This window comes from Dama dama, chromosome 9, assembly GCF_033118175.1.
Source record: "Dama dama isolate Ldn47 chromosome 9, ASM3311817v1, whole genome shotgun sequence".
NCBI lineage: Eukaryota > Metazoa > Chordata > Mammalia > Artiodactyla > Cervidae > Dama > Dama dama.
In genome coordinates, this window is record NC_083689.1 from 100,219,387 (window position 1) to 100,247,234 (window position 27,848).

General features: G+C 37.6%; 1 protein-coding gene and 1 long non-coding RNA gene across 3 annotated transcripts; one reads left to right on the plus strand and one right to left on the minus strand.

Moving 5' to 3' along the window:
- Window positions 1–957: 957 nt before the first annotated feature.
- On the minus strand, window positions 958–16,680 carry LOC133062712 (uncharacterized). 2 transcript variants are annotated; one of them, XR_009694243.1, is made up of 3 exons: window positions 16,466–16,680; window positions 13,543–13,628; window positions 958–4,003 (listed from the first exon to the last, which is right to left on the minus strand). It is a non-coding gene; the product is annotated as an uncharacterized LOC133062712 (long non-coding RNA). The 2 variants fall into 2 exon arrangements; XR_009694244.1 differs by having other exon boundaries at window positions 958–3,969; window positions 16,466–16,666.
- Window positions 16,681–16,807: 127 nt separating this feature from the next.
- FAM174A (family with sequence similarity 174 member A) lies at window positions 16,808–27,712 on the plus strand. The gene is made up of 2 exons (XM_061152078.1): window positions 16,808–17,412; window positions 27,574–27,712. Exons 1-2 carry the CDS (start codon window positions 16,976–16,978, stop codon window positions 27,710–27,712), a joined length of 576 nt encoding a protein of 191 aa, XP_061008061.1. The 5' UTR covers window positions 16,808–16,975.
- The last annotated feature ends 136 nt before the right edge of the window (window positions 27,713–27,848 follow it).

Genomic DNA, 27,848 nt, shown 5'->3' on the forward strand with positions numbered 1-27,848 from the left:
AAAATCAAAGTATTTCTTTTCCTGAACATGGTGAGAGAGAGAGAAGAATTGGGAGTTTCCTGAATATGACAAACTCACAGACACAGATGGGGAAGTGGGGGTGACTTGGGGCTCACTGGCTGTTCCCAAGTGTCCAAGCCCCAAAAGACTGTTGTCCCAATGTCAGCTTTAGACTGTCTCTCCATATTTATTACAAAAAATTATCTTTTGGCTTGTCAGGGAAATAGAAAACCAGCACAAACTGTGTACATTTCTTAAACTAATATATCTTCTTTGTACTTCAATAAATCAGTTTTACAAGTGAACATTTAAAAATTGAAATCATTTGATAAATATATATTTTTCAAATATATATTTTTCACTATTTCTTGTATCCTTTCTGATGAACAGTTCTCTCCATTGGCATTTTTATTACTGAGTGAACTAAATTCTAATTCTAAAATTCTCCTAATATATTCCCTAGACATATACTTTTGCCTTTAATGGAAGATCTCTCTCTAGTGACCTCAGATGAATTTTTAACACTTAGCTTTAATTTTAATATGCCAAGAATCTGAAGTTTGCAGACACTTAAGATCTGTCACTCCAAAGTATAATTCTGCAAGATTCTTTTCCAGAATGAGATCAAATTTCCCAGACTGAACTATGTCCTCCTTCATATCACTTTTCACTAATATAGTATTTCTGGGAAAGACTTTTCATCACTATGTTTTACAAAGAACTTTAAACTCATTGTGCTTTACAAAAAATAAAATTCTTAATGGTTATCTCAGATATTAAATATTTGAAAATTCAAATATTCAAAATATTTGAAAACCTGGCTTAACTAGAAGCTGCATTTACTCTCATAGGCATTCTTGTTTGCATCTCATTTTAAAAATTTATCTTTCAATTTAAAACTCTCAAGAACAGAGAATGTTAGAAACACAAAAATCTGACTCATATGATATTGTCCTGCTTTGTTAAAAGTATTCTGTGAAGGCAATATTTTTGTGTAAAATTACCTAACAGTCGGATCTGTCAATATATAACACAGAAGCATTTCACACAATTAAGCATTCTTGTTTTAATCTGTTTGGGGAAATTGTTCTAAGGAGAAATCTATACTAGACATGTGGAATTTAGATTTAAGAAAATAAAATTAAGATCCTGTATTCATGTAGTAACCTAGTTTATTGGTTTTCTTTTTGTTACAGCATTGGTGATTTTGTAACATATACATGTAACAAGGGATACATACCCTTGTTGTATGTAACCACCATGTGTGTTCTCAGTTGCTCAGTCATGTCTGACTCTTTGTGATCCATGTACATTATTATTATTACTTACTGGTTTTCTTTATAGAGTCTGGCAGAGAAGTTAAGTATGCAAATTCAAGTGAAATAAAATCCAGCAACACAGTTGAAGTTAGCTAATGCAGATTACATTACATGAAACAGTTTTATTACTTAATCACATGGGTGAAGAGATCAAAAATTCATTTTATTTAAACCATCTGTAAATTTTTAACCCAATGTTGTACAACAGCATGGTTATCATTTATTTTCATACAATGATTCCTCTATTTTAAAAAGGTATTACAATTTTAGCTTTACTGAGTCTATCTTATTATATTAGTTCCTTCATTTCACTGTGAGGGCCTAAAAGTTGGGAATATATCTTGGTTATAATAGCAGTGTGTTAACACAGTAGCTCATCCATGGAGCTAATATTATTTGGGATGATATTCAGCTTTCCTTTGAAGACCAAGGACAGCGTATCAGTATAAGAAAACAACTAAGGGAAAATATAAGGGCACAATATCAGGAAACACAATGGTATGAAAATATCTTGGAAAAATTCCACAACTGGAAACTAAAATGCAGTTTGTTATTTAAAAGAAAAACAAAACAACAAAATGAACAAAAACAAAGAAACCTAGAAAATCAAAAAACAAAACAAAACTTACTGACACTATCCACTCCTCATCTTTTTCTCCGTCATATTTTTTTTTCAATATTTTTATCGGCTTCAGCTACACCCTAGATAACCTGGGAGAAAACTTGACTGAGTTTTTACAGTTTAACTGTTCAAAAAACATTCCCAGGTATGAGTGCAATCCTAGTGCTAGTTCCAAATTCATTGTAATGAATTCTGAACAGCTTACCTTGGGTCAGGTGCCCACCTTGAGCTTGCCAGCTGTGGATGAAAAGTGGGGTCAGCCTGCCCGATGACCACGGGAGTGTGAATGTGAATATCTCTCAAAGAGGGGATATTGAAGATGTTCATTTAGTGCTCATGCAGGTTTGATTAATTCAAAGGATGAATGAAGGAACGCATGAATGAATCACACTAAGGCATAAAATACACTTTAAAAGTTCTATTCCATAAGTTCTCATTGATACATCCATGAATACAAAGCATTTTTCCCCTAGTGATAAGCAAGAATAATTAAGTCAGTATCTTGAGATTGACATCATTCTTGGATACTTGTTTTCCTTCCTTTTTCCTCTGCTGTATTTGCTTTAACTGTAAAATGCAGAACTGGCTTTTCATCACCGTTTCTTCTGCTGTGAGAGAATATGAAGTTTTCACATGACAGGATGTTCAGTGTATGTTTTTAGAACTGTTCTATTTATTAGCATCCTCCAGTAATTCAAGCTGAACAAAGTCATTTGTTCTAAAAAAAGATAGGAACTGTGCAGATACTAAATAATGGAATTCCCAGTTTGTACTTCCTATAACTATCTTCATTTAATTTAGTGATGTTTTCTCACACAGACCCAGTAAGATACATGAAAATTTTAATTAATCAGTTCAGTTACTAAGTTGTGTATGACTCTTTGAGACCTCATGGACTGTACCACGCCAGGCCCCCTTGTCCATCGCCAACTCCAGGAGCTTGCTCAAACTTATGTCCATTAAATTGGTGATGTTGTCCAACCATCTCATCCTCTGTTGTCCCCTTCTCCTCCTGTCTTCAATCTATCCCAGCATCAATGTCTTTTCCAATGAATCAGCTCTTCACATCAGGTGGCCAAAGTATTGGAGGTTCAGCTTCAGCATCAGCCCTTCCAATGAATATTCAGGACTGATTTATTTTAGGATTGACTGGTTTGATCTCCTTTCAGTCCAAGGGGCTCTCAAGAGTCTTCTCCAACACCACAGTTCAAAAGCATCAATTCTTCAGTGTTCAGCTTTCTTTGTAGTCTAACTCTCACATCCATACATGACTACTGGAAAAACCATAGCTTTGACTAGAGGGACCTATGTCAGCAAAGTAATGACTCTGCTTTTTAATATGCTGTCTAGGTTGGTCACAGCTTTTCTTTCAAGGAGCAAGCATCTGTTAATTTCATGGCTGCAGTCACCATATGCAGTGATTTTGGAGCCAAGAAAATAAAGTCTCTCATTGTGTTTCCATTTTTTCCCCCATCAATTTGACATGAAGTGATGGGACTGGATGCTATGATCTTAGTTTCCTGAATGTTGAGTTTTAAGCCAGCTTTTTCACTCTCCTCTTTCACTTTCATCAAGAGGCTCTTTAGTTCTTCTTTGCTTTCTGCCATAAGGGTGGTGTCATCTGCATATCTGAGGTTATTGATATTTCTTCCAGCAATCTTGATTCCAGCTTGTGCTTCATCCAGGCTTTTGTATGATATACTCTTCATATAAGTTAAATAAGCTGGGTGACAATATACAGCCTTGACGTACTCCTTTCCCGATTTGGAACCAGTCTGCTGTTCCATGTCTGGTTCTAACTGCTGCTTTTTAACCTGCATACAGATTTCTCAGGAGGCAGGTCAAGTGGTCTGGTATTCCCATCTCTTTAAGAATTTTCCACAGTTTGTTGTGATCCACACAGTCAAAGGCTTTGGCGTAGTCAATGAAGCAGATGTTTTTCTGGAACTCTCCTGCTTTTCCTGTGACCCAGTGGATGTTGAATAGTCCTGTACATATCCTGTAAGTTTTCAAAGGTCTTTCTTGATGCTGCAGTGCAGTAAGCCAAGTGTAAGGTAAATGTCTTCCATAGAAACATAAGTAAAACCAAGCCAAGAATTAAATAAATAAGCAGACCAAATACATAAACAGGAGAGTGATGCTGGATAAATATTTCAACTGCATCATGAGCTTGTGGCTTGTGATCATTTATTTGATATGAAAAGCTGTGTGGATGTACCACCTGGCTCCATTTAGAAGTTTTAGGCTAATTTCCTCTCCCTCCACCTTTAGGGGGCTTCCCTGGTGGCTCAGTCCATAAAGAATCACCTGTAATGTGGGAAACCTGGGTTTGATCCCTGGGTTGGGAAGATCCCCTGGAGAAGGGAAGGGCTACCCACTCCAGTAATCTTGCCTGGGGAATTCCATGGACAGAGAAGCCAGGCAGGCTACAGTCCATGGGGTCACAAAGAGTTTGACATGACTTTCACTTTCACTTTCCACCTTTAGGACCTGCTCAGCAGATTTATACACATTCTGGGGGCATTCCTGAGGATACAGGTAGGTTGCCATCAGTTTATTGTACTGTACCCTTTCTACAAAATCAAAATTAGGAAGTTGCAACAGTGTTTGTGGGAAAGAAATACTTCCTTGACGATCTACTCAGACTTCCTTTCTCGGTATGCATATGCTGATTGCTGATGGTGATCATGAGTATGGATAACCTTACCAGATATCTAAGATTAATTAATAATTAATTAATAATCACTTAATTACTAGCATATCCTCATTAGTATAATAGGGAATCCTTATTAGCACTGTAGCAAAACATATAACAGATATATTTGATGATAATTTTTAAGGGAAAAATTCTTATTTTCTGTACAGCAAATTTAGATACTTACTCAATGTTTCTTATCATCCTTTGACACCTTGTCATCTCTTGAGATGAACATTATGGAAATGCTACAATATTTTCAACTTTAAAGATGAGTTTATTTGATATAACAGGAAGAATCATTCCTTGCTGTGAATATTAACTATGGCAAAAATGGTCTTCAGACCAGTTACAACTTTCATTATGGCTTAAAGGATTTTTAATGGTATCATACTCATAAAATCAAACTTTGTTGTGTATATCCAACAGTTATAGTAATTCCATTTACAATAAGGAAAAGAGATTAATTTAATTTAAACAAATTTTCCTAACAGAAGTTTTAATTTTTAAAAATCTGAACCCCCTATAGATGTAGGAAGTAAACCCTTATTATGCAAATGTTTGCTGAGGGATAGCACTAGTGACAAACTAGAAAACATTATGTAGTACAAAAAGGCCCAATTTTAAAAATCAAGAGATTTGAATTTCAGTCTGCCTTTGGTAATTTTGCCCACTAAAAAAACTATACAACCTCTATAGACATTCCTTTTCTCTTCAACAAAATATAGGGCATTACACTTAATTCTTTCTAAGTATGTAAGAATTCTAAGGCTCTATAGATACATGAAAGTCTATTTAGTGTTAATTTTTTTCCTTCAAATAATGGAGTTTGATCAACTAGAAGAATTTGCACTACATCTTTCCATCTTTATTCCTCAGCAAGCTGTGATATATGAATAAAAGAAACATTACTACTATTCAAAATAAGACGTCTTACTTTTTAAATTAATTCTGTATATTCACCTATATTTACTGAACACCAACCACATGCAGGCACACTTGTTAAATCTCAAGGCAGATACAAATTCCTGTCCTCAAACAGTTTACACAAAAGTTTTATACTGCCTACCAATGAGTTCTACAGCTTACACATATATTTGATTTGGTATGCAGTGCTGACTGAATACTGTTTGTTATTTTGATATTTTTATTTATTTTATTCACTAATGCAAAAGTTATGTCATTAAATATATGAATTTCTGGTTTACTTTGAGAAAAGAAATCAATTTATGCCCTCTAATCTTATATAATGAAAACTGACTAAAAGTAAGTAAAAACATCTGCTTTTAGACAGCATCAACCATCATTCTCTGGTTGATTACATAAGCATCTACCGACCCATCCACAGCCTCATTTAGTTTTAATCCCTGGCCTACAAATGTAAAAGTAATTAGGAAAAGATCTCACTGAGAGAAGCCATTGTGAGTTAAATATGCTATGAGAGCTTCATGTTACTGTTAAGATAGTCAATATATATCCCTAACCAATGAATCTGTCAAGAGACAGGTATAAAGGAGGGGATAAAAAAAAAAAGACACAAACAGTTGATAAACTTGTGGGAGTCAAGCATGTAAGACAGTTTGATAATTTAGTTTATAAGACATTCCACAGCATATGAATTAATTTTTGTGTTAGGCTATTTATAAATTCAGTCCAGGGAAATTCTATGCAGGCTCATTTCAAATATTAACAATATTGGGGTAAATTCTGGCGATTTCTTCATTTTTTAACTCTAAGAACGTGTTTAAATATAAATAAATGCCTTTAGGACAAACTTAAAGAACTAATAGGAAAGGAGGAAGAACTGTAAAGAGAATAGTAATATTTAGCTGAATGAAAGGAGGAGACAAAGAGAAGGGGACGGTGTACATAGAGAGAGTTGTTGTTATTGTTTAGTCACTAACTCATGTCCAACTCTTTGCAACCCTATGGACTGTAACCCGCCAGACTCCTCTGTCCATGGGCTTTCCCAGGCAAGAATACTGGAGTGGGTTGCCATTTCCTTCTCCAACGGATCTTCCCTACCCAGGTATCAAACCTACATCTTCTGCACTGACAGGCGGATTCTTTACCTCTGAGCCACCAGAGAAGCCCACATAGAGAGAAAACAAATATAAAAATCATGTGAGGGACAATAAATGATACTGTAGGTGCTGTGGTAGTAAACAATCCGCCTGCCAGTGCAGGAGATGCAAGAGAAGCAGAAGACACGGTTCGATCCCGGGGTCGGGAAGACCCCCTGGAGAAGGGAATGGCGACCCATTCCAGCATTCTTGCCTGGAGAATCCCACTGGCAGTGGAGCCGCCCAGCAGGGCTGCAAAGCAGGCGGACAGGCCTGAGCACGCACACGTCGTACTAGCACTAGGTGGTAATTGGTTTTGCTACCAGCTAAAAATATTCAGGAAAATAAAATAATTTTAGTTTAGAAGGTAGTATTATTCTAAATAGGTATGTAAATACTCCTTGTGTTTGGATGCATCTTTTTTTTTTCCTGCAGTTTTTAAACTCCATTTACTATTTAAAAAAATCAAAAACTTATGAAACAACCTAACGATCCATCAATGAAGACTTGATCAAAATAATGTGCTTATTATGGAAAATGTCCACAGGTTCTTTGCTAGCGCAGACAGTAAAGAATCTGCGTGCAATGCAGGAGACCCAGATTTGATCCCCGGGTCAGGAAGATCCCCTTGGAGAAGGGAATGGCTACCCACTCCAGCATTCTTGCCTGGAGAAATTCATAGACAGAGGAGCCTGGCAGGCTACAGTCTACGGGGTCGTACAGAGTCGGACACAACTGAGCAACTTTCACTTCACTTCACTTCACTATGGAAAACTTTGCAGTAATAAAACCAGCGCTGACCTATCTTTCAATTTGTGAGCTTAGGGCTCACAGTACACTTAGGAACCCATGAAAATATGTTAATTTAAATTTCAAGAAATAATAGTAATAAATCATAATCATTCCAGCCTTGATTATATTCATCTTTATACCAACACATAGTTGGTACCAACACGAAGTCATAAAACAGAACTTTATTATTATTGCTATTATTACTATTACCATTATTCATGAAGAAAGGGACCAAAGAAGGCAAAAAAAGCCTAGGGCTCACAAAAAATTCACAGTTCAGAAGTGAATAAAACATTATGACAAATCTCATGGTATACTGATATGGATCACTAAGGTATTTTAAAAAATAATACCAACAAAAAAGCAAAGTACCAGACTGTATATAAAGAACACTACCGTCTCGTTTGTGTTAAAAATGACACTTTTATATAACTTATATACATATGTTTATCTCTGGAAGTTGCATGAAAAACTGAAGATATTTTTAGGCTTTGAAAGAGGAGCTGTTTATCTGGTGAGTAGGGATGGAAGACAGTTTTTCAGTAAATATCTTTTTACACATTTTGAATTTTGAACCATATAAATTTACTATGCTCAAATAAATATTTTAAAATATTCAAAAATTTTAACCATTTTTAACGTATAAATAGTTTAAGCCATTTACATAAAAATGTTTATTAATAAATTTTCATCATATGGAAGCAATGGATCATTAGGAAGCATTTTTCTCTCGTGAATGGCATTAAGTATATCTTTTCAAATTAAAGAGCCACTTTAAAATACAACGATGGCTATCCATATATCACATACTGTTTCTGGAATGAAACACACAAGTATAGTGTCTCCAGCAAATTCCAAATTGAGTTCCAGCTCTATAAAATAATGGCAAGATCTGTTCAAAATTGTTTACATATTTAACGGCCTTGGTGAATCTGGTTTCTTTTTTGAGGTGCCCATCATGTTTCTCACCTTTAAGACATAAACTGCATTCCCTTCTCTGACCTGCTAATATCAACCACCAAAGACTATATTGCACTGAAGAGGCCCTAGGGAAGATACTTGCGGACATATCACTTCCAGATTACAAATCTCATGACCCTTTGATCCCAACGACCGTTCAAGCCTCAGTAAATTCCCACTGCCCCATAAGCGCAGTTTTTTGCCCACCTGGTGACACTCATGCTAAGGAGGATTCTGCTGTGCAGTGCACATATAAAACCAGTCAAGACTGCTTTATTTCACACAATAATCTCATTCCTTTCCCCCCCTCAAAACTGACACTGTTACTTTTAGGTTCACTGCCAATACACTATCCCTCACCTCAGGAATTCTAAATTGCCTTATAGGATGAAATGTGAACGAGTATAACCCTCCTCTCTGAGGCCTAACCATCTCACAAGTGATGATGCAAAGAATGGGAAACAAAGGTATTATAGCCTTACTTCACAGTAAGGCTCTGGTCTCAAACATCGCCCTCCTGTGTTCTTACCTGTATTTAGACCACAGTATTGGGTTTACTTTCCACAGCTATTAATATTATTCGTTGGGTTGGGTGCTCAGCTACAGTCAGGGAAACCATTCACCATTTTGTACTGCCTCAGCTCTATCCACTTCGGCTTTTTAAACAAGTGACACAACAAAATATTTTTTTTAATCTTCAAGGCAGAGAGAGTCTGTATACCTAATGCCCTAAAATGGAAGCATCAACACACATTCCCTTAAGAAATAATTCATGGGCAAAGATGCAGAAAATATTTAATCAGAATAACACCTCAGTGGTATTTTTAATAAATACAGATACGCAGATGATACCACTCTAATGGCAGAAAGTGAAGAGGAACTAAAGAGCCTCTTGATGAGGGTCAAAGAGAAAAGTGAAAAAGCTCGTTTGAAACAACATTAAAAAACGAAGATCATGGCATCTGGTCCCATCACTTCATGGCAAATAGAAGGGGAAAAAGTTGAAGGAGTGACAGATTTTACTTTCTTGGGCTCCAAAATCACTGCATATGGTGACTGCAGCCATGAAATACAAAGAAGTTTGCTCCTTGGAAGGAAAACTGTAAGAAATCTCGACAGTGCATTAAAAAGCAGAGAAGTCACTTTGCTGACAAAGGTCTGTACAGTCAAAGCTATGGTTTTTCCTGGAGTCATGGATGGATGTGATATTTGGACCATAAAGAACGCTGAGCACCAAAGAACTAATGCTTTTGAACTGTGCTGGAGAAGACTCTTGAGAGTCCCTTGAACTGCAAGGAGATCAAACCAGTCAATCCTAAAGGAAATCAATCAGTCCTGAATATTCATTGGAAGGACTGATGTTGAAGTTCCAACACTTTGGTCATCTGACACGAAGAGCCGACTCATTGGAAAAGACACTACTGGTGAGAAAAAGTGAGGGCAGGAGGAGAAGGAGGCAGCAGAGGATGAGATGGTTAGAAAGCATCACTAACTCAAGAGAAAAATCTAGAAGATAGTGAAGGACAGGGGAGCCTGGCATGCTGCAGTCCATGGGGTCCTCTCACAAAGAGTCGGACACAACAAATGTTATTACAACATTTGTAATAACAGTGTTCCAGCTACAGGGAAACTGTCCAATATAGTAAATACATAAAAGAAATCATTAAAATTCATGTTTACAGATACCTTTGTGACAAATAAATATCATTTATGATATAAATATAAAAATAGAATATAAATTATATATAGTCTATTGTTCTGATTGGGCTTCCAAGGTGGCTCAGTAGTAAAGAATCCAGCTGCCAATACAGGAGACAGGTTTGATCCCTGGGTTAGGAAGATCCCCTGGAGTAGGAAATGGCAACGTGCTCCAGTATTCTTGCCTGGAAAACTCCATGAACAGAGAAGCCTGGCAGGCTACAGTCCATAGGGTAGAAAAGGGTCTGACATGACTGAGCAGCTGAGCATGCAAGCATTGTTCTAAATATATAAGCGAAGATTGAAGGCAGGAGAAGGGGATGACAGAGGATGAGATGGTTGGATGGTATCACCGACTCGGTGGACATGAGTTTGAGCAAGCTACAGGAGTTGGTGATGAATAGGGAAGCCTGGTATGCTGCAGTCCATTGGGTCACAAAGACCCGGACACAACTGAGAGACTGAACTGAACTGAATACATATATACACACACAGGCACATATACAATACTGGAATATTGAAATGACACTCTTAGGGTGGTGGTAGAATTATTTTGTCTTTATAAGTTTCTAAACCTCAGTGGTATCAATGTATCACATTTATTATTTTTAAAAAATGCCATTTTCATGATCTACTGTAAGAAATAAATGACAAAGATAAATTTTTATTTGGTGCTATTTATATTATCTTTTATAGATATAACTTCTATTCATTATTTTTTGCTGGCTGCTCTAAGAATATTTCTCTGTACTATTATTGTTACAATGCCTAGTTAGCAACAATATTGGGTCACTTCAATTTTCACTCGTACCCTTAGTAGTTCCTACTTTATAAACTCCATTTCACACCTAACATTTCCCACCTGACACTTTCACAAATGCAATAGCCTTAGGAGAGCATGATTCTGTTTATAAACATCCCACTTCTAACCTTAGGAGCTTCCTACTTCATGAGTCCCTTTTCACACCTGATATTTCGAACTTCACATGTCCCGTATCAAATTTTACAAACGGGAAAGGGTATATTTCCATTCACTTCACCTCCCTTGTCCTTTACCTTTACGTTCTATTGCCATGTTTTTATATGTACACACATCATAAACATGGCCTTATGCAAAGCACTGCATTCTTTTTAAGAAACTTCAGGAGAAGTAAAAATAGGTTTTTGTATTTACACAGTGATTTTCTACTTCTGCTTGTCATTCTCTACTTTCTGTAAATCAAAATTTCTGTCTTGTATCACTTCCCTTCAGCCTGAAAAACATCCTAAGGTTTAGTCTGTTGGAAATGAGTTTCCTCAACTTCCACTTCCCTGAAAACATCTTTGTTTTAACTCTTTTTTTTTTAGAAGATAACTGGATATAGAATTCAAGGCTGATAACTTTTTCTTTTTTAGCACCTGCTAAAGCACGATGCTACTGCTTCTGGTGTCCATTGTTTCAGATGCGAACTATACCTTCATATGTGTTATTTTTCTTTGGTGTGTAATGCATCTTTTTCTATGGCTCATTTCTAGATGTTCTAATTTGGACTCTGATATCTGTGACTCTATATGACTCTGATATGCTTATATGTGCTGTTCTTGGTATCTTGCTTACTACTTTCTGATCTTCTCGGAACTGTAAATCAAAGTTTTTCAATCATTTACCGAAATATTTCATTGCCTCATTATATTGCTTTTTCTTTTCGAGCTCCAGTGCATATATATTAAACTGTATAATACTGCTGTGTAAGTTCAAAGTGTTTTATTCTTTTCTTGAATCTTTCTATATCTCCTTTTTTGAGACTGTATAATTTCTGTTTATCTATTTGCAAGTCCCTGTAAACTGTGTCCCATGTGCTCAGTCATGTTCGACTCTGTGACCCTATGGACTTCAGCCTGCCAGGCTCCTCTGTTCATGGAATTTTCCAGGCAAAAATACTGGAATGGATTGCCATTTCCTACTCTAGACAATCTTCCCAACCCAGGAATCAAACCCGCGTCTCTTGTGTCTGCTGCATTAGCAGGCAGATTCTTTACCACTAGCACTACTGGGAAGCTCCTTAGTAAATGGGTGAGATCCAATCTCAAACTCTTTCTCCTCTAAGAATCTTGTTAGGGCTTGGTTTCCAAGCTTTGTTAAAGTGGGTATAAAGAAGGCCTTTCTCTGGGTGTGGTCTTTATCATAAAGCAGTGATTCCATTTGATTTCCACTTTGTTAGGAGGTGTTAAAGAGATCTGTTCAGTATGTCTGGGCCCTAATTCCAAAGTCCCCAGCACTGCTGAATATCTAATGTCTCTGTTCTGCTCTCACCTCTGTAACAGCAAGTTTCTTATTAACTTTGTGTGGCCAAGTCTGGTAGTCTGTCCAGCTCTCAGCCAAGGATGTGTGGGGAACCTCCATATGAACTTCATGACCTCCACAGACTTTTTCTTAATGCCTTGGCCCACAGACCCCAACCATTAAAAGCCCAGAACTCTGATCTCTGCCTCTTCAGACAAGAGAGACTCCCGTATTCTGACTGAACTCCAGTTTCATGCCCTATAGCTGGGAAATTTTCCACAGGCAGAGCTCCAGAGATACTCACCTTGTTTCCTTCCTCTCAGGAACCACAGCCCATTTATATAGTCGGTGTTTGTTTGTTTGTTTGTGTGTTTTAGACTTTTAACCTCAACATTTATTCAGATTCCTACTCAGTTATGCAGTGCCTACCCGACAACACTATTCCTTCTTATTCTTGAAATGTTGTTCTTTAGCTGTCCTCTGAAATTCCAACTCTTCCTTCACCTTCAAGATTTTTAGTACATTCTCTTCACTTCCTGGTTTTGTGATCAGTTCATATTCCCTTTTCCTGACTATTGAACTTTTTCCTTTTGGACCTCAGGGTATACACAATCCACCTGATGTGGCAGTATCCTGCCATTTAAAAGTATGAGAGACTCCTTCCATCAGATGTCACTATGAATGACCATTACAGTTGAGACAACCTCCTACATTCTCTCTTCCTTAATGGACAAGCAAGGAAATTTTGCCACCAGAGAACACTTACTTGAGCCTTGTTCTCTACTATACTGAGCTAAAATTGACATGCCTATCAATATAAATGACTCAGACAGTAAAGAATCTGCCTGCAACGTAGGAGACCTGGGTTCAATCCCTGGGTTGGGAATATCCCCTGGAGAAGGGAACGGCAACCAATTCCAGTATTCTTGCCTGGAGAATTCCATGGACAGAGAAATCTGGCAGATTGCAGTCCATGGGGTTGCAACGAGTCAGACATGACTGAGCAACTTTCATACACACACATTAATATAAATGAAATCCCTATCAGTATGAATTGTCTTCGTTTTCCTTACATAAATTTCTATAGGGAGTAGAATATGCCCATTTTAATACCAAAATTCTCAGATTACCAGAAGCTAGAAGCATCCATGTGACATCTCTCTCTCCAATGAGATATGTGTCAAGGCCATCAGGTAGGAGTTTGGGTAACCAGTCACTGTTTAAAAAGAAAAAGACATACATGCCTGCTCATTTCTCTTTATGCCTATTCCCCACCCCCTTTCTACTTATCCATAAGGCCAACTTAAGTTTGTAACTCTCACCTTGACCAAAAACATGTGAAAAATAAATGCCTATTTGCTGTATGCCACTGAGATATTTTTGGATAGTAGTTATGCAGCATTATTCTAACAATAGCTGATTGAGACAAAAGCTAGACTCAAATCATGGAAGCCTAAATTAGGAGAAGACAAAATGTAGTAGGCAATATTGACCTCTGAGGCTACAGTGCCTGAGTTTATTGCCCAGCTCCATTGCTTTTACTCATGCTGATTTTCACCAACTTGATTATCCTTTATCATGGTTTCTTAATTGTAAATTAGGAACAATAATGGCTTAGTGTTTTTATTTTTTTTTTTCTGGTAAGGACTAAACAAAGAGAATTGTTTAGCATTTCATAACATGAGATCTGGTACACAACAGATACTTAATTAGTATGCATTATTATTATTCAATACGGGACCAGGGAGGGAGGATAAGATTTTACTTAATAGGCCAGTGGTATTTTACACATTTCCATGGAAGACTGCTGTTCTGTCAGCTGGGGTGTTCCCTGATAAATCAGAATAATAGGGGTCTTTTCCTAGTATGCAGGTTAATTTAAGTAAGTATAACTTTTCTTCTCTTTTATGCTTTTAAATCTCTCCTGATTGATACAACTTGTTTGTAAGACAAAAACATGTAAATGAACAAGTAGCATTATTACTAATAGAAAAAATTCAGAAACACCAATTAGTTGGCCATTCTGTCTTTTAAATAGGCATGTGTGCCCCAAATTGTCATTTTATATTACACAAGCAAAATACAATATTTTCTCCCAGGAAACTGGTTCCTACCTAGTTCCTGTGATGGAATTGAAAATACTGTTTCATGACAGTTTACAAATAATATGGTATTATGCAAAAATCAATAATTTGCAGCTTCTCTGCCTGCTTAAGATCTCAAGCAATTTAAAAATAATTCTTTGTCAGAAGCAGGGAACAGAAAAGAGCTGATTAATGACAGAGACATTAGGGAAATGGGGAAAAGTTGCTAACAGTTGGATATAGGTGGTGAGGGAATGAAGAGATTCTTAAATGTTAGTGCAAATAAAAATTACCCTGAGAGCTTAGTAAAAATCCATACAGAATACATGTACCCAATCCCTAAAATTCTGGCTCATAATTTCTGGAATAGTGACCTAGAACCGACATTTTTAACAAATTCCATTTCTGATTCTGATTCAAGTACCTAGCTACAGAAACACTAGAATGATTAGAATGCTCTAATCATTTGGAATCATCAGTTTAACTCTGCTATTTCAGAATTATTTACTATATTGCCATAACCAGTAAGCACTGTTGCAGGTGGAAAGATAAGGATAAATGATGACTCCAAGATTTGACATCCAAACACCTGAGTAAAGAATAATGCCATTAATCAAGATGAGGAACACAATGGTAAAACAAGACACTGTAAGGAAGGAAAGATGGTGCTTTTGTTTTGTTTTGTTTTTTGGTGTGTTGAATATTGGGATTTTTTTGAGGAGTGGGAAGGAGTAGCATTAAATACTAATCTTCCATGTAAGGCTCTGAATAAGACTGTGGATAAGGGTGAGAAGAAACCCAAGGAGCCACTTCATTACTGATAAATGTCCAGGTTGGAAACTAAAATTAGTGTGTGTCACCAATGGTCTTCCTCACAGTGGAACAGAGCATTAAGATGCCTAGTCCCTGCAACTCTACATGACAGGAGCAACTGCATGAGTCTATTAGCCACAAGCAGCTAGAAGACACTATACTGACCACCTTACCTACAATAGTTGTTTACACAATTTTTACTAGACTCTGTGCTTGTCATTTATAACATGCACTTCAAAATAAGAATGAACGCGGGACTATTGTGTTATTTCCATTTGACCCTAAGGGCAAGGACGATATCTCTTCTACTATTCAATACTCAAATACAGTTCTGAAGGAGTAGAAAGTCTAAAAAATTTGTTGAATGAGTAAGTTTTTAAAAGAACAGATACTAACTTCAATTTCTGGTCTGTTGTTTTTGTTTATATCTGCTCACCCCAAAGTTCCACATTACTGATGTCAAAGTTAAACAGGCAAGAGGCTTATTCAAGACGATCACAACAGAAAAGAGGGGCCAGGATTCTGTCTGAACTCAACAGAAAGCTTAAGATATTCTAAGAGTAGGAAAACTCTTAGGCCAGTTCTGTTTACCCAAAAAGAAATTCCGACTCTTTGTGACCCCATGTACTGTAGCCCGACAGGCTCCTCTGTCCATGTTATTTTCCTGGCAAGGATACTTGAGCGGGTTGCCATTTCCTTCTTCAAGGGATTTTCCCTATGCAGAGTTGAATCCGGGTCTCCTGCACTGCAGGCAGATGCTTTACCATCTGAGCTACTAGGGAGGCCCTCACAAAGTAAAAGTAACTTTTCTCTAAGCTGCGAGACGGGAGGCAGTTTTACAACTTGAAACAAAGCGCCTGCCTAACTTAGGCTTCTACGCTCCCAAGGAGACTGGGAGCTATGGGTGATGTCTCCTTTCCTAACATTTTAAAAGGATGACTCCTAGTTCCTGAAGAAAGACAGCCCTGGGTTGTAACACGGGAAAGAACTTTTAAAAAGATTTACATTCCCAAAATGAAGAGAATCAATTACCAGTTACTAATACCTGTACCAACTAGTGGTACAGTTACCAGTTCTCTAACGCAATGCTCTAAGGAAAGGGAGGTCAAGGACCTAGAGGCAGGAAAAAAAAATACCTGTCTAGTAAAATGTGTACCTGAGCTGAGGGAAACGTCAAGGCGGTCTTAAATAAATGATTGGCTGTGTTTCTTCAGTTTTGCACCAACAAACTCAAATTACGAGCTTCCACTCTTTCCCGGATTCTTCCTGCGCACTAGCTGCATGCGTTGCCGCACACTTAACACAACTCTCTTCCGGTTTGCTTTCCTTCTAGGGAGCCAACCGCAGGCTCTCTCCCCGCGCCTTCCGGAAGTGCGCGCGGCGCAGACGGCCTCGCACCCCTGACGTCACGGAACGCGCCAGCCCCGGAAGGTTAGCAACCACGAGCGTCCCTAGTAGCAGGGGGCCGCTGAGATGTACGAACTTCCGGTTGTCGCCGGCAGCTGCCGCGGCTGCCGCCTCCGCCACCTGCGGGGAGCCAGGTCTTCGCCCCGGGTCCAGTCAGCGTTTCTCCTCCGTCTCTTCAGTTAACACGCCCATGGTCCCGCCTGGAGCCAGGGCGGCGGGCCCCGGAGCTCGCGCGCGGTGAGGGAGCCGCCCGCGGACCATGCAGCCGACGCTCTGCAGCTGCTGCCTCAGCCGCGCCCTGGCCTCGGCGCTCCTGCTGTCGCTGCTGCTGCCCGAGTTGAGCGGGCCCTCAGCGGGACGGCCGCCAGCAGCGCGGGCCGCGCCCGACCCCCGGCCCGCGGCGCCGCGCACCCGGCCCCCTCCGCCGCCCGAGCCCTCCGCCGCCCGTCCCGCGGGCCGCGCTCCGGCCTTGGAAGCCGCGGGCGCACGGAGCGCCGAGGGCGGCAATGGCAGCACGCCCGGGGCGGGGCCGGCCGCCGACAACCCCGGCGGGAAGGCGGGGGCCGGGGGCCCGGCGGGCGGCGTCTTGGCCGTGAGCCCCGACCCCGGCGACAAGCCCATGACCCAGCGGGCCCTGACCGTGCTGATGGTGGTGAGCGGCGCGGTGCTGGTGTACTTCGTCGTCAGGACGGTCAGGTGAGGCGAAGCCTCCCCGAGCCTCCCCGGCAGGCCTGAGGCGCGCTTATCTGCTGACCTCCCACCCCCAAGTCCCGGTGCCTGCTGAGTGAGATTGTGACGAGGACGGTCTTGAAAGCCTGTGGTACCTTTAGGAGTGTTTAGACCACCAAGTCCCTGCTGCCTCCCTTTCATGTTAAATTATAAATTAGCACCGAACCTCTGTAGCAATATTTAAGTTAATAGTAATGCAAAATGATCTTAAGGGTGATTTATTTTATAAAAGGTAAAAAGACGAGAAGTTCTTTTAACAGCACTTTTTTGCTGTTGACTTTTAACTTGCCACCGTCGGTTGTACCTTATGAAGTTTCCATCTCTTTTGAACCGGGAAAACTGACAACTTCGTATGGTTCAGTCGTTGTTAGAGTCCCCATTAGAAATGTCTAGCATTCATTTTGCATGACACTAAATAAACGATGCGAAATGTTACCGATTTCTTGATAAGATGGAAAACTGATACCTGTGCAGCAAAGGAAAAAAAATATGTAATAAATATGATCCCGTTGTAATGCTGGAGAGTATGTTTAATATCTTACCTATATATGATTTTAACTTTACAAAAATTTGTATTAGTAAACAGATAGATTTGCTGTTTTACAAAAAAAACTTTTCTAAAATGAATTCATCTGTAAATAATTCTAAGTCATTCAGAGGTTTAAAGTTACACCTGAATAGTTTTTTGAACCTATTCTTACTATAGAATGTTATTAAAGAATTACTTAAATTTCAGATTTGATACAAATACGGACACTTAAATGACATTTTTCACTTTACATATGATAAAACTGACCTAGGAGAATAAAGTGGTGTCCCACGATATCTAATGATCATGGTTGATTATACTGTCCATCATTTGCTTTGTTTGAATTTTTTTTCTCTAATAACATGAAATCTGTCCAAGTCTGTGATCAAACTTTTGATTAAGTAAACCAGGAGCTTACATTGTACCAGGTTATGAATAACTATCACTTGTTTTTCTACTCCCTTTAATGCCTTATCAAATAGACAAGGAATTACATAGTTCAATTAGTGATATTTTATATTGTTGTAAGTAACTCCCACTTGATACATTCCATTGTTATAGAAGTAAAGTTATTTAATGGCATCAGTCATGGTATTTATTATAACATTCCAACTGTGTAATGAGACCGATTTGGAAAAATCATAATAAAGGCTCTTTAACTGAGTTGGGGACCACCTCTCTGAAGAGCTGGCATGCAGAGCCGAGAACTCACTGTTAGAAGCAGCCAGCCAGGAGAAGAGCTAAGGAAGCACTTGGTAGATTCCTTCTATTTAATGCAGTAGAGGTAGGTGTGTAGGAATGCACTGGTTCTCCAAATTATTTCACTTTTTTTTTTCCTATAACTGCCTACGCTCACCTATTTCATGTATTTCTTTAAAACATTCCTTGGCTTAAATAACTAACTGAAAAAATACAGCCTAAGCCAGTGGTTCTAGAGGTGTCATCCAGGGAACCCTGGAGGGTGGGAGGGTTCTCTAAGACTTGTTCAGGTATCTGCAAGATTGAGACTATTTTCAAAAGAATACGTTCCCTTGTAAGTGTATAAGACACAAGAAGTTCATTGATATAGTTTCAAATTCCACAGTGCAGCTAACTCATATAAGAGTCATAACTACCTCTTGTTGAGTTTTGGTGTTCTATCAAAAAAGCATAAACACCAGTATCGGAAAAGCTATTAAAATGTACCTCCATTTTCCAAGCTCATATCTACTGTACCTGGATTTTCTTCTTAGCCTTCAACCAGACAACACATAGCAAATGATTGAAGGCTGAAGCAGATACGAAAATCTAGCAGTTTTCTATTTTTCTAATTTCTCTCTTTTCAGTTTCTATCTAGTTCTTCCCATTTAAGCCAGACATTAACAGGATTTGAAAAAGAATCTAAATCTGTGCCATTTTTCACCTTTGTTGATTTTCTTTTTGACAATGTATTTTTCACAAAGAGCTATTTAATCTGTAGTGGATTTATTATAATTTTAAAAAGCAAATGGTGTTTAAAATTTTCTTAGGTTTAATTAATATATTAAGAATTGATATTTATAATTCACATAATCATAAGCTATTCAGGGTCCTAAGTAATTTTTAAGAATGTAAAGCAATTTTAAGTTCAAAATGTTTGAAAAATCACTGGTGGAAACATTATTTGAGTTGCATAGTATTGGTTCACAAAATCCAGCAAATCCAGGCCCACTTTTTATTAAAGAGAAAGCTGGAAAATGTTCATGAGGTGTTACAGACGTATAACCACCAAACTGAAACTTTCTTCTTGATATGAAAAAAAAATTAGAAGAAAATTGAGCAGTAATTATTTTTCTCACCATGTAATTGTTATTTAATGCTGTATATTTTCCATATAGAATGGGAGTACCCTAAGTATTGTTTCATACACAAAATAAATGATGAGTCTGATGATAACTTTTGGGAGATGATCTTTTTTCATTTTGCTTTTACCTTATCTGTAATCTTAAAATATAAATATTTCTTGCCATGGATTTTCCATCTTCATTTCTGTAAAGCTTATAAGGGTACAGTCTTTTCAGTCTGATTCTATTGAATGACTCATTAACATTTTCTGTTAACAGAAAAATTCTGAATCTATGGCTAAGAAAAATTGGACTCTAACCAGCATCTAGTACATTCATTCAAGCCAACTTCTAAATATAGTTGGCCACCTGATGTCCAACTTGATTGATGCTAACTATGTCTGGGCACTGTTCAGAACAGAACTCATTCTTTTTGCTTCCAGATTATGAAAATCATTTATTTTGGTGAATATCCATTTTGACTCTCCACTTCCAAAATAGGTGTGGCAACATAGCAGCATTATTTATTTGTGCCAACAGGGAAGAATGGGCCAAAAATCATCCTTTCGTTAACTGATATGAGAAAACACAGAATATTTTACTTGTAAAGTACTTGAACTCCATAAAACTTCTGTATTGTTTTTAATCTAGTTTAGATATTATGAATGTGTAACTAGAAGTAACTTACCCTCTGAGTCTAAAAATATTCCAAAGAAAAATTAGATTCTCTCTGTAGAAATTGAAATATATATATATAGAAGGAATAGAGTAGGCTTCCTAAGATTGGTATATAGTCTTTATGAAAAGAGACTCGTTGTATGTCTTATTCTCTATTATATCCCCAGTGCTGAACATTATGTACAAAATATGGTAGGTACTGGGTAAGCAGTTGCCTAATATATAAGCATTCTTAGTTCTTAATCAGGGATCAGTGTGGGCCTAGGGAAGACTCAAAAACCTCAGAACAAAGGCTATTTACAAATCATTGTTTAGCTAAGGCTAAGTACAGTGTTTGCAGTCAGACATTAACTAAGTGAACTGGGTTTGATTAGACTGAGAAATGTTCGGGTAGGGAAAACAGTTATTTTATTAGATTTTTCAAAGGAAATAACATTTTCCATCTCCTCTGTATTTTTCCTTGAACGCTTCCTTCCAATATTAAAGGAATATTAGATTACTACTTCTATTAGTTACTATTTTAATTAAACACATAGAAGGACCCAGGTGAACTAAACTAAAGGGGATTTCCTGGAAGAATATTGAGATCTCAGAAAGTCAGGATGCAACAGATAGAACCGGACATGAAACAACAGACTGGTTCAAAATTGGGAAAGGAATATGTCAAGGCTGTATATTGTCACCCTGCTTATTTAATTTATATGCAGAGTACATTAGGCAAAGTGCTGGGCTAGATGAATCACAAGCTGGAATCAAGATTGCTGAGAGAAATGTCAGTAACCTCAGATATGCCGATGACACACCCTTGTGGCAGAAAGAAAAAGAACTAAAGAGCCTCTTCATGAAGGTGAAAGAGGAGAGTGAAAAAGCTGGTTTAAAACTCAACATTCCAAAAGCTAACATCATGGTATCCAGTTCCATCACTCCATGGCAAATAGATGGGGAAACAGTGAGAGACTTTTATTTTCTTGGGCTCCATAATCACTGCAGATGGTGACTGCAGCCATGAAATTATAAGACATTTGCTCCTTAGAAGAAAAGCTATGACAAACCTAGACAGCATATTAAAAAGCAGAGACATCTGACAAAGGTCTATCTAGTCAAAGCTATGGTTTTTCCGGTAGTTATATGTGAATGTGACAGTTGGACCATAAAGAAGGCTGAGCACTGAAGAATTGAGGCTTTTGAACTGTGGTGTTGGAGAAAACTCTTGAGAGTCCCTTGGACTTCAAGGAGATCAACCTGTCAATCCTAAAGGAAATCATTCCTAAATATTCATTGGAGGGACTGATGCTGAAGCTGAACCTCCGATAATTTGGCCACCCAATGGGAAGAGCTGACTCATCAGAAAAGACATTGATGCTGGGAAAGATTGAAGGCACGAGGAGAAGGGGACAACAGAGGATGAGGTGGTTGGATGGCATCACTGACACAATGGACATGAGTTTGAGCAATCTCTGAGAGAGAGTGAAGGACAGGGAAGCCTGGTGTGCTTCAGTCCATGGGGTCACAAAGAGACACAACTGAGTAACTGAACAACAACAGAAAGTCAAAAAGCAGCTGGAGATTCACTGGTAGAAACTAAGTTAGTTTAGGAGAGAAGAGACTAAAGTATCACAGAGGTTTCTCGGCAGGAATAATCCACTGTGAAGGTATGCAGTAGTTTTCAGTCTCTTTGTCCCTTAGTTTAGGAGTCAAATTCCACAGAAGGAAAGGTGAATTAAGTCCTGGGAAAGAAGGGCCTGGTGTGGCAACAGTCCATGTGGTTGCAAAGAGTTGGACAAGACTAAGCAACAAAAACAGGGCTGGGATCAGTTGCTGTCTAAGCAAAATCATGGTTCTGTTAAGGCAGAAGTTTCCTTTAGGATAAATAAAAAGCCAATAACTGTTGCAGTGAAACTGCAACAAAACTAAGAAGTGGCCTAACCAGAAGAACATAAATGCACTTGTTATTGCTAGTAGCTACCAGGTTCTTACTTTTTACCAGGAAAGGATGAACCAGAAAATGCAATTCACTTAAAACAATATATCCAGTCTGTATAATGTAAGATCATTTGTGTTAGGGATCAGAAGACTGGTAGCTAACTTTGGACTTTGGTTAAAATTACTTTGAATCATATAGGAAGACAATACAGCCTCATGTTTAAGAACCCAGACTTGGGAATAAAATTGCCTGATTATTTGATCTTCTATTTATGGTCCCAAATTTAATTTTTTCTAAGGTCTGACTTCCTATGTTTAGAATAAGGATACTTAAAGGCTTGTGGTGAGGATTACCTCAGGTAGTGCTTGTAAGCGGCTTACTTCAATTGCCTGACTTATATGCACACCCAGGAAATAATAATTATTTTTAGTGAGTTATTTTTGTATCTATGATTTCGATTGTAATATTTTGGTGGGGATGTTCATGATATTTTCTGAAACCTCCCCCATACCATACTCTTATAATATATGAACTCTGAAACTATAATCTGCAAGAGGTTAGGTCTGACAAGGCTAGAGATGGGGTGGGAGCAAGGAGAAAAAAGATGGGAGATGATAGATGAGAGAAATTTCAGATAAAATAATTTTTGCTATATGTTGTATACTGTGTTGTCATAAACAACTGAGATTGTGGCTCAGCAATTTTTATTTAGCTATGTCTCAGTGCAGAAACAAAATGAGTTCCAAAAATCATTCTTGGTCACTTTGCCCCAAAATACTCAAGGCAAATTTTGTATCATTAGTTGTACCTTTGTTAAGATTGACTCAGCTTTATTATTGTACCTGATCACATAGGAGAGTGTATGTATATAAAATATCCATTAAATACTATATTCCTCAGTCTAGTTTTGAATGTTAAATAGAAGAAATTACTTAATAATGTCCTACAGGCATTCAGTTAAAACAGGAAAATCAGATCAGCACAGAAGGTTGTAGCAGGTTACATTGATTGCCTGTCTCCCTTTCACAGAGTAGTAAAACGAAATGGAGTTTTATTCTGTTGTGTTTATTTTATGTGGCATCATACATTTTTACATAAAACTTTATCAACCTTACTTTAGTACTTTAACTTTATTTTTCTACTGTAGCGTTTACATGTTATTTAGACGGAAATGATTCTTACCAACCTGAGTATAATGAAACATTGAGGAATCTGCATTCAGTTGAGACAACTCTTTGAATAATAACTTGAATATCTAGAAGGTATCTGATCAAGATCATTTACCTGTGATCGCCGTGCGATAAAGGAATATAATTCAATAGTATAAACCATACTGCTACTTTCTTTTGCTTTCTTAGGCTTACATATTTTCCTCTCTAACATTTAAAATTCCATTTTTTAAGACCCAACAAAATTTGTTTTCAAACTGCAATTATGCATTTACTCTGGTAAAATAATGTACATATATATAATGCTATATATGTAATTATTAACATACATAGACAAGTTTGGGCATTGTGAGCTTAGTGAAAATAATAATTTGTGTAGAGAACCACAGCTGTTAAAATTGCATGAATTTTAAATCCTTTACTCTTTTGTTCAAAAATAATGTACATTGCATATTAGCCTTTTACTTAAGATTTCAATACATTTTTATATGTATATTGCACTTAGTGTTTATTAATAGTTTAAGCAGATGGTCCCTTGAATCAGCCCAATATTAAGGCTTTATAAATGTTTCTGGCTTTCCCTGAGGACAAAAAAAAAAAAAAAATCACTGCAGATGGATGTATTGTATCTGATGTTTTTATGGCCATAAAGCTGCCATGACCATGTAGCCATTATTGCATATATCTTTGGACTTAGGAAAGATATTCTTAGGGGAGTCTCATTTTAAATTTAAATTCTATTTTATGATATGTAGTTGTTGTTTTTTTAATTTGACTTATTCTTAGGTGAATTAGTAACATTTCCTAAAACACAAAATTTATTTTAATTGAACTGCATTCCGCAATTTATTTGGTGCCAAAGAGTGCACTCTCTTTGCATATGAAATAGGTTCTTATCAAATAGCTTGGATTCACGTTCAGAAGGTAGCATTTATATATGTTAAAAGACAGTAGAAGCAAGAATAAATAATAAAGTGTTCATAGCAACGCAGTCAAATGTTTACATTTTACACAGAAAGAGAAAAGTAGCATTATTGGGCAGATTAGGTTGTCCACTCATTGAAAGTTTGGGAAATCATTCAAGGAATGATGATGACCTTGGAAATGGAGAAGATGCTAGCTGAGATAATTATCAAAAGTCCTTAAGATCGATGTTCATATCGTTTCCTTTTTAAAGACTTGCTAAGGTATCCTATGACTGATGATGGCCTGGTTATTAACATATTGACAATTTAATGACCTGGAAGAAATCTAGTTTATTTCCGAAAATAATTTCACATGGCTAAAACTGCAAGAATGTTTGGAAAGCCATATGTTTTAGAAGCAACAGACTGGCAAAACAGAAGAGAAGAATTTAAAACCCTGAGTATTCTTAACTCATTCTTAAGTTTTCAGTTTTTAAAATCAAAGCAATGCATGCAAATGTTATTAAATCCCGTGGTTCCAAAGGACCTATGAGTGTGCTCTGTCACTCAGTTATGTCTGACTCTTTGCAACCCCACAGACTGTAGCCCATGAGGCTCCTCTGTCCATAGGATTATCCAGGCAAAAATACTGGAGTGGGTTGCCATTTCCTACTCTGGGGGATCTTCCAGACTCAGGGATCTAATCTGTGTCTCTTGTATCTCCTGCATTGGCAGGCGGATTCTTTACCACTGTTATCGATGGTGAATTATAACTCCCCTATACCTTTCTATTCCTACAAAAGTGTCCGTACTTTTGTCATTTCTGCTCTTAGTTTTTCTGTGAATTACTTTCATGAGTCTAAATTAGAGATGAGATTGGTAAACTGACCCATAGGCTAAGTCCAGTCTGCTGACCTGTTTTTTTTTAAAGCCCATGAGCCTAGGATATGTCTTACAACTTTAAAGGGTTGTAAAAAATCAAAGTAACAACAGAAGAAATTAAGGTGAATAACAACTAAAAAAACTAATATGAATGTGTGACAGAGACCATATGCGATCTACAATGTCTAATGTACTGTCTAATCTTTTACAGAAGTTTAGATTTCTGGTCTGCATGAGGGGTGTGTGTGTGTGTGAGTGTGACATAGATAAATTCACACCTATATATGCTTGTAAATTTAACAACATAACCCATGTAATTTCTCACTATACAAAAAAGACTCACTTAGACTTCAAACAAACACCAGGATGGTGATGAATCAACCTCATTCTTGCTAGTTATATTAGTATTAATTCTTACATTGGTCATATTTGTAGCTTAAATACCGTACTTAAACCTCTCTTTCCTCTTCTACCATCTTTGGGTGGGCAGATAGATTTATAAGCAGTGATTAGTGGAAATTATCTTAATTTTTCCTAGAGTTTAAGTAATATTTTCTAAATTTTGATCACTAGGCCAAGTATTTTATATCCAGAAACTAGCGCAACACCCTCTACTTAGTGAAACTCAAATATGTCTTGTCTTAAGCAAGACATTTATCTCCTAGGGGTCCCCATTATCATTTATATAGAGGCTTGTATTGCTATATACTTGCTGCTCTAGTTGTAGTATTTCTTATCCCACTTATTACCTCGTACAAAGTGAATCAGAATTTAAGTAAACGTATTTGTTATCACTTGCTGAGATATCTTTTGTTTTGTTTTTAAATTCCTACAGATACTTGTGTGAAGCATATTTTTCTGTGTGTGGAGTTAAGGTTGTTAGATTGGAGGTGACTTAGGCATTGATATCAAGGTCAGATTTGGATCACTTAGCTAGAATATGATGTCACTCAGACCTTCAACAGATATTTAAGGAGAATTAATCAGACACTGTGCTACAAGGTCATAATGCAGTGGTGAACCAGATAGGCATGGTTTCTCCCTCATGGAACTCAGTGAGAGACAGGCAAATAAACACTCAAATGTATATAATTAGCACATATAAATGCAAATGGAGGTAAATAATTTGAAGGAAAAGGAAAGTTATCTGAGAAAGGAGAGAGTAGGATTCTAAAACATGAGACCTCTTCATATATATACAGATAATAATGTTTAGTACTCTAAAATAGTTTCCTTCCTCTAGGGCAGTCGTTCTCAAACTTAGTTTGCATCAAACTCACAAGGGACGTTTGTTCAAACATGGGTTCCTGGGCCCAAAATTCAGAGTTTCTTACTCATTAGGTCTAGATACACATGAGGATTTGTTTTTCTAAAAGGCCTTAGATGACTGACCACGCTTAAGAACGAGTGATCTAGGATATTGGCTTTCATTACTCTAGAATCACTTGTAGAACATTAATAAACTATTGATGCCTAGTTTCTGCCCCGAAAATATGTAATTCAATTGTGTGGGGATATGGATACTTTGGCCACCTGATGCGAAGAGCTGACTCATTTGAAAAGACCCTGATGGTGGGAAAGATTGAAGGCAGGAGGAAAAGGGGACGACAGAGGATGAAATGGTTGGATGGCATCACTGACTCAATGGACATAAGTCTGAGTAAACTCCGGGAGTTGATGATGGACAGGGAGGTCTGGCATGCTGCAGTCCATGGGGTCGCAGAGTCAGACACGACTGAATGACTGAACTGATGGATCAAGTAAAGAGCTTTTAAAAACACCCTAGGTGATTCTGATCGATGCAGCCGAGATTGTAAGCTTCCCCAGCCTAGAATTTGAGTGCATATATACATACAGTTTCTTAGAGGGGCAGAAAGTAAGAAGAAGGCTCAGAGGAGATGGGAGAAAGGCTGGAATAGAAGGCCTTAGTAAAACTATTGGACAAGAACAACGACTTAAGAGATTGTCTGTCAACATTATCAGCTGACAGAGAAGAAAGTGTGTCAGGCAGAAGAGATGGTGACGGCACACAGACATACAGGAGTAGGTTTTGTTTAAAAAATAAGTAAATAATCTTAGATGGTTAATTGATTACATTCCCAAGACGTAGCCATTCTGATACTGAATGCCTTCAGTGTCAGAAACTGGAGTAATTTATTTTTAATTTACAAATAAGTATAAAATAAAAATCATACCACACTTAAATAATTTTTATTCATTAATATGCTCTATTTAATAGGATGAGAAGAAGAAACCGAAAGACTAGGAGATACGGGGTTTTGGACACTAACATAGAAAACATGGAACTGACACCTTTAGAGCAAGATGATGAGGAGGATGACAACACATTGTTTGATGCCAATCATCCTCGAAGGTAAGTGTTGAACAGTTTAAAGTTGAATTTCTTTTAACAGTTTTTATCCTAAATGATGAGTTTTCGGTTCTGTTTAATGAAGTTCTTTGTGCTACCCAGGCAGTAGCTCGCATTCGCTTTGCTTTGCTAAAATAGTTGTA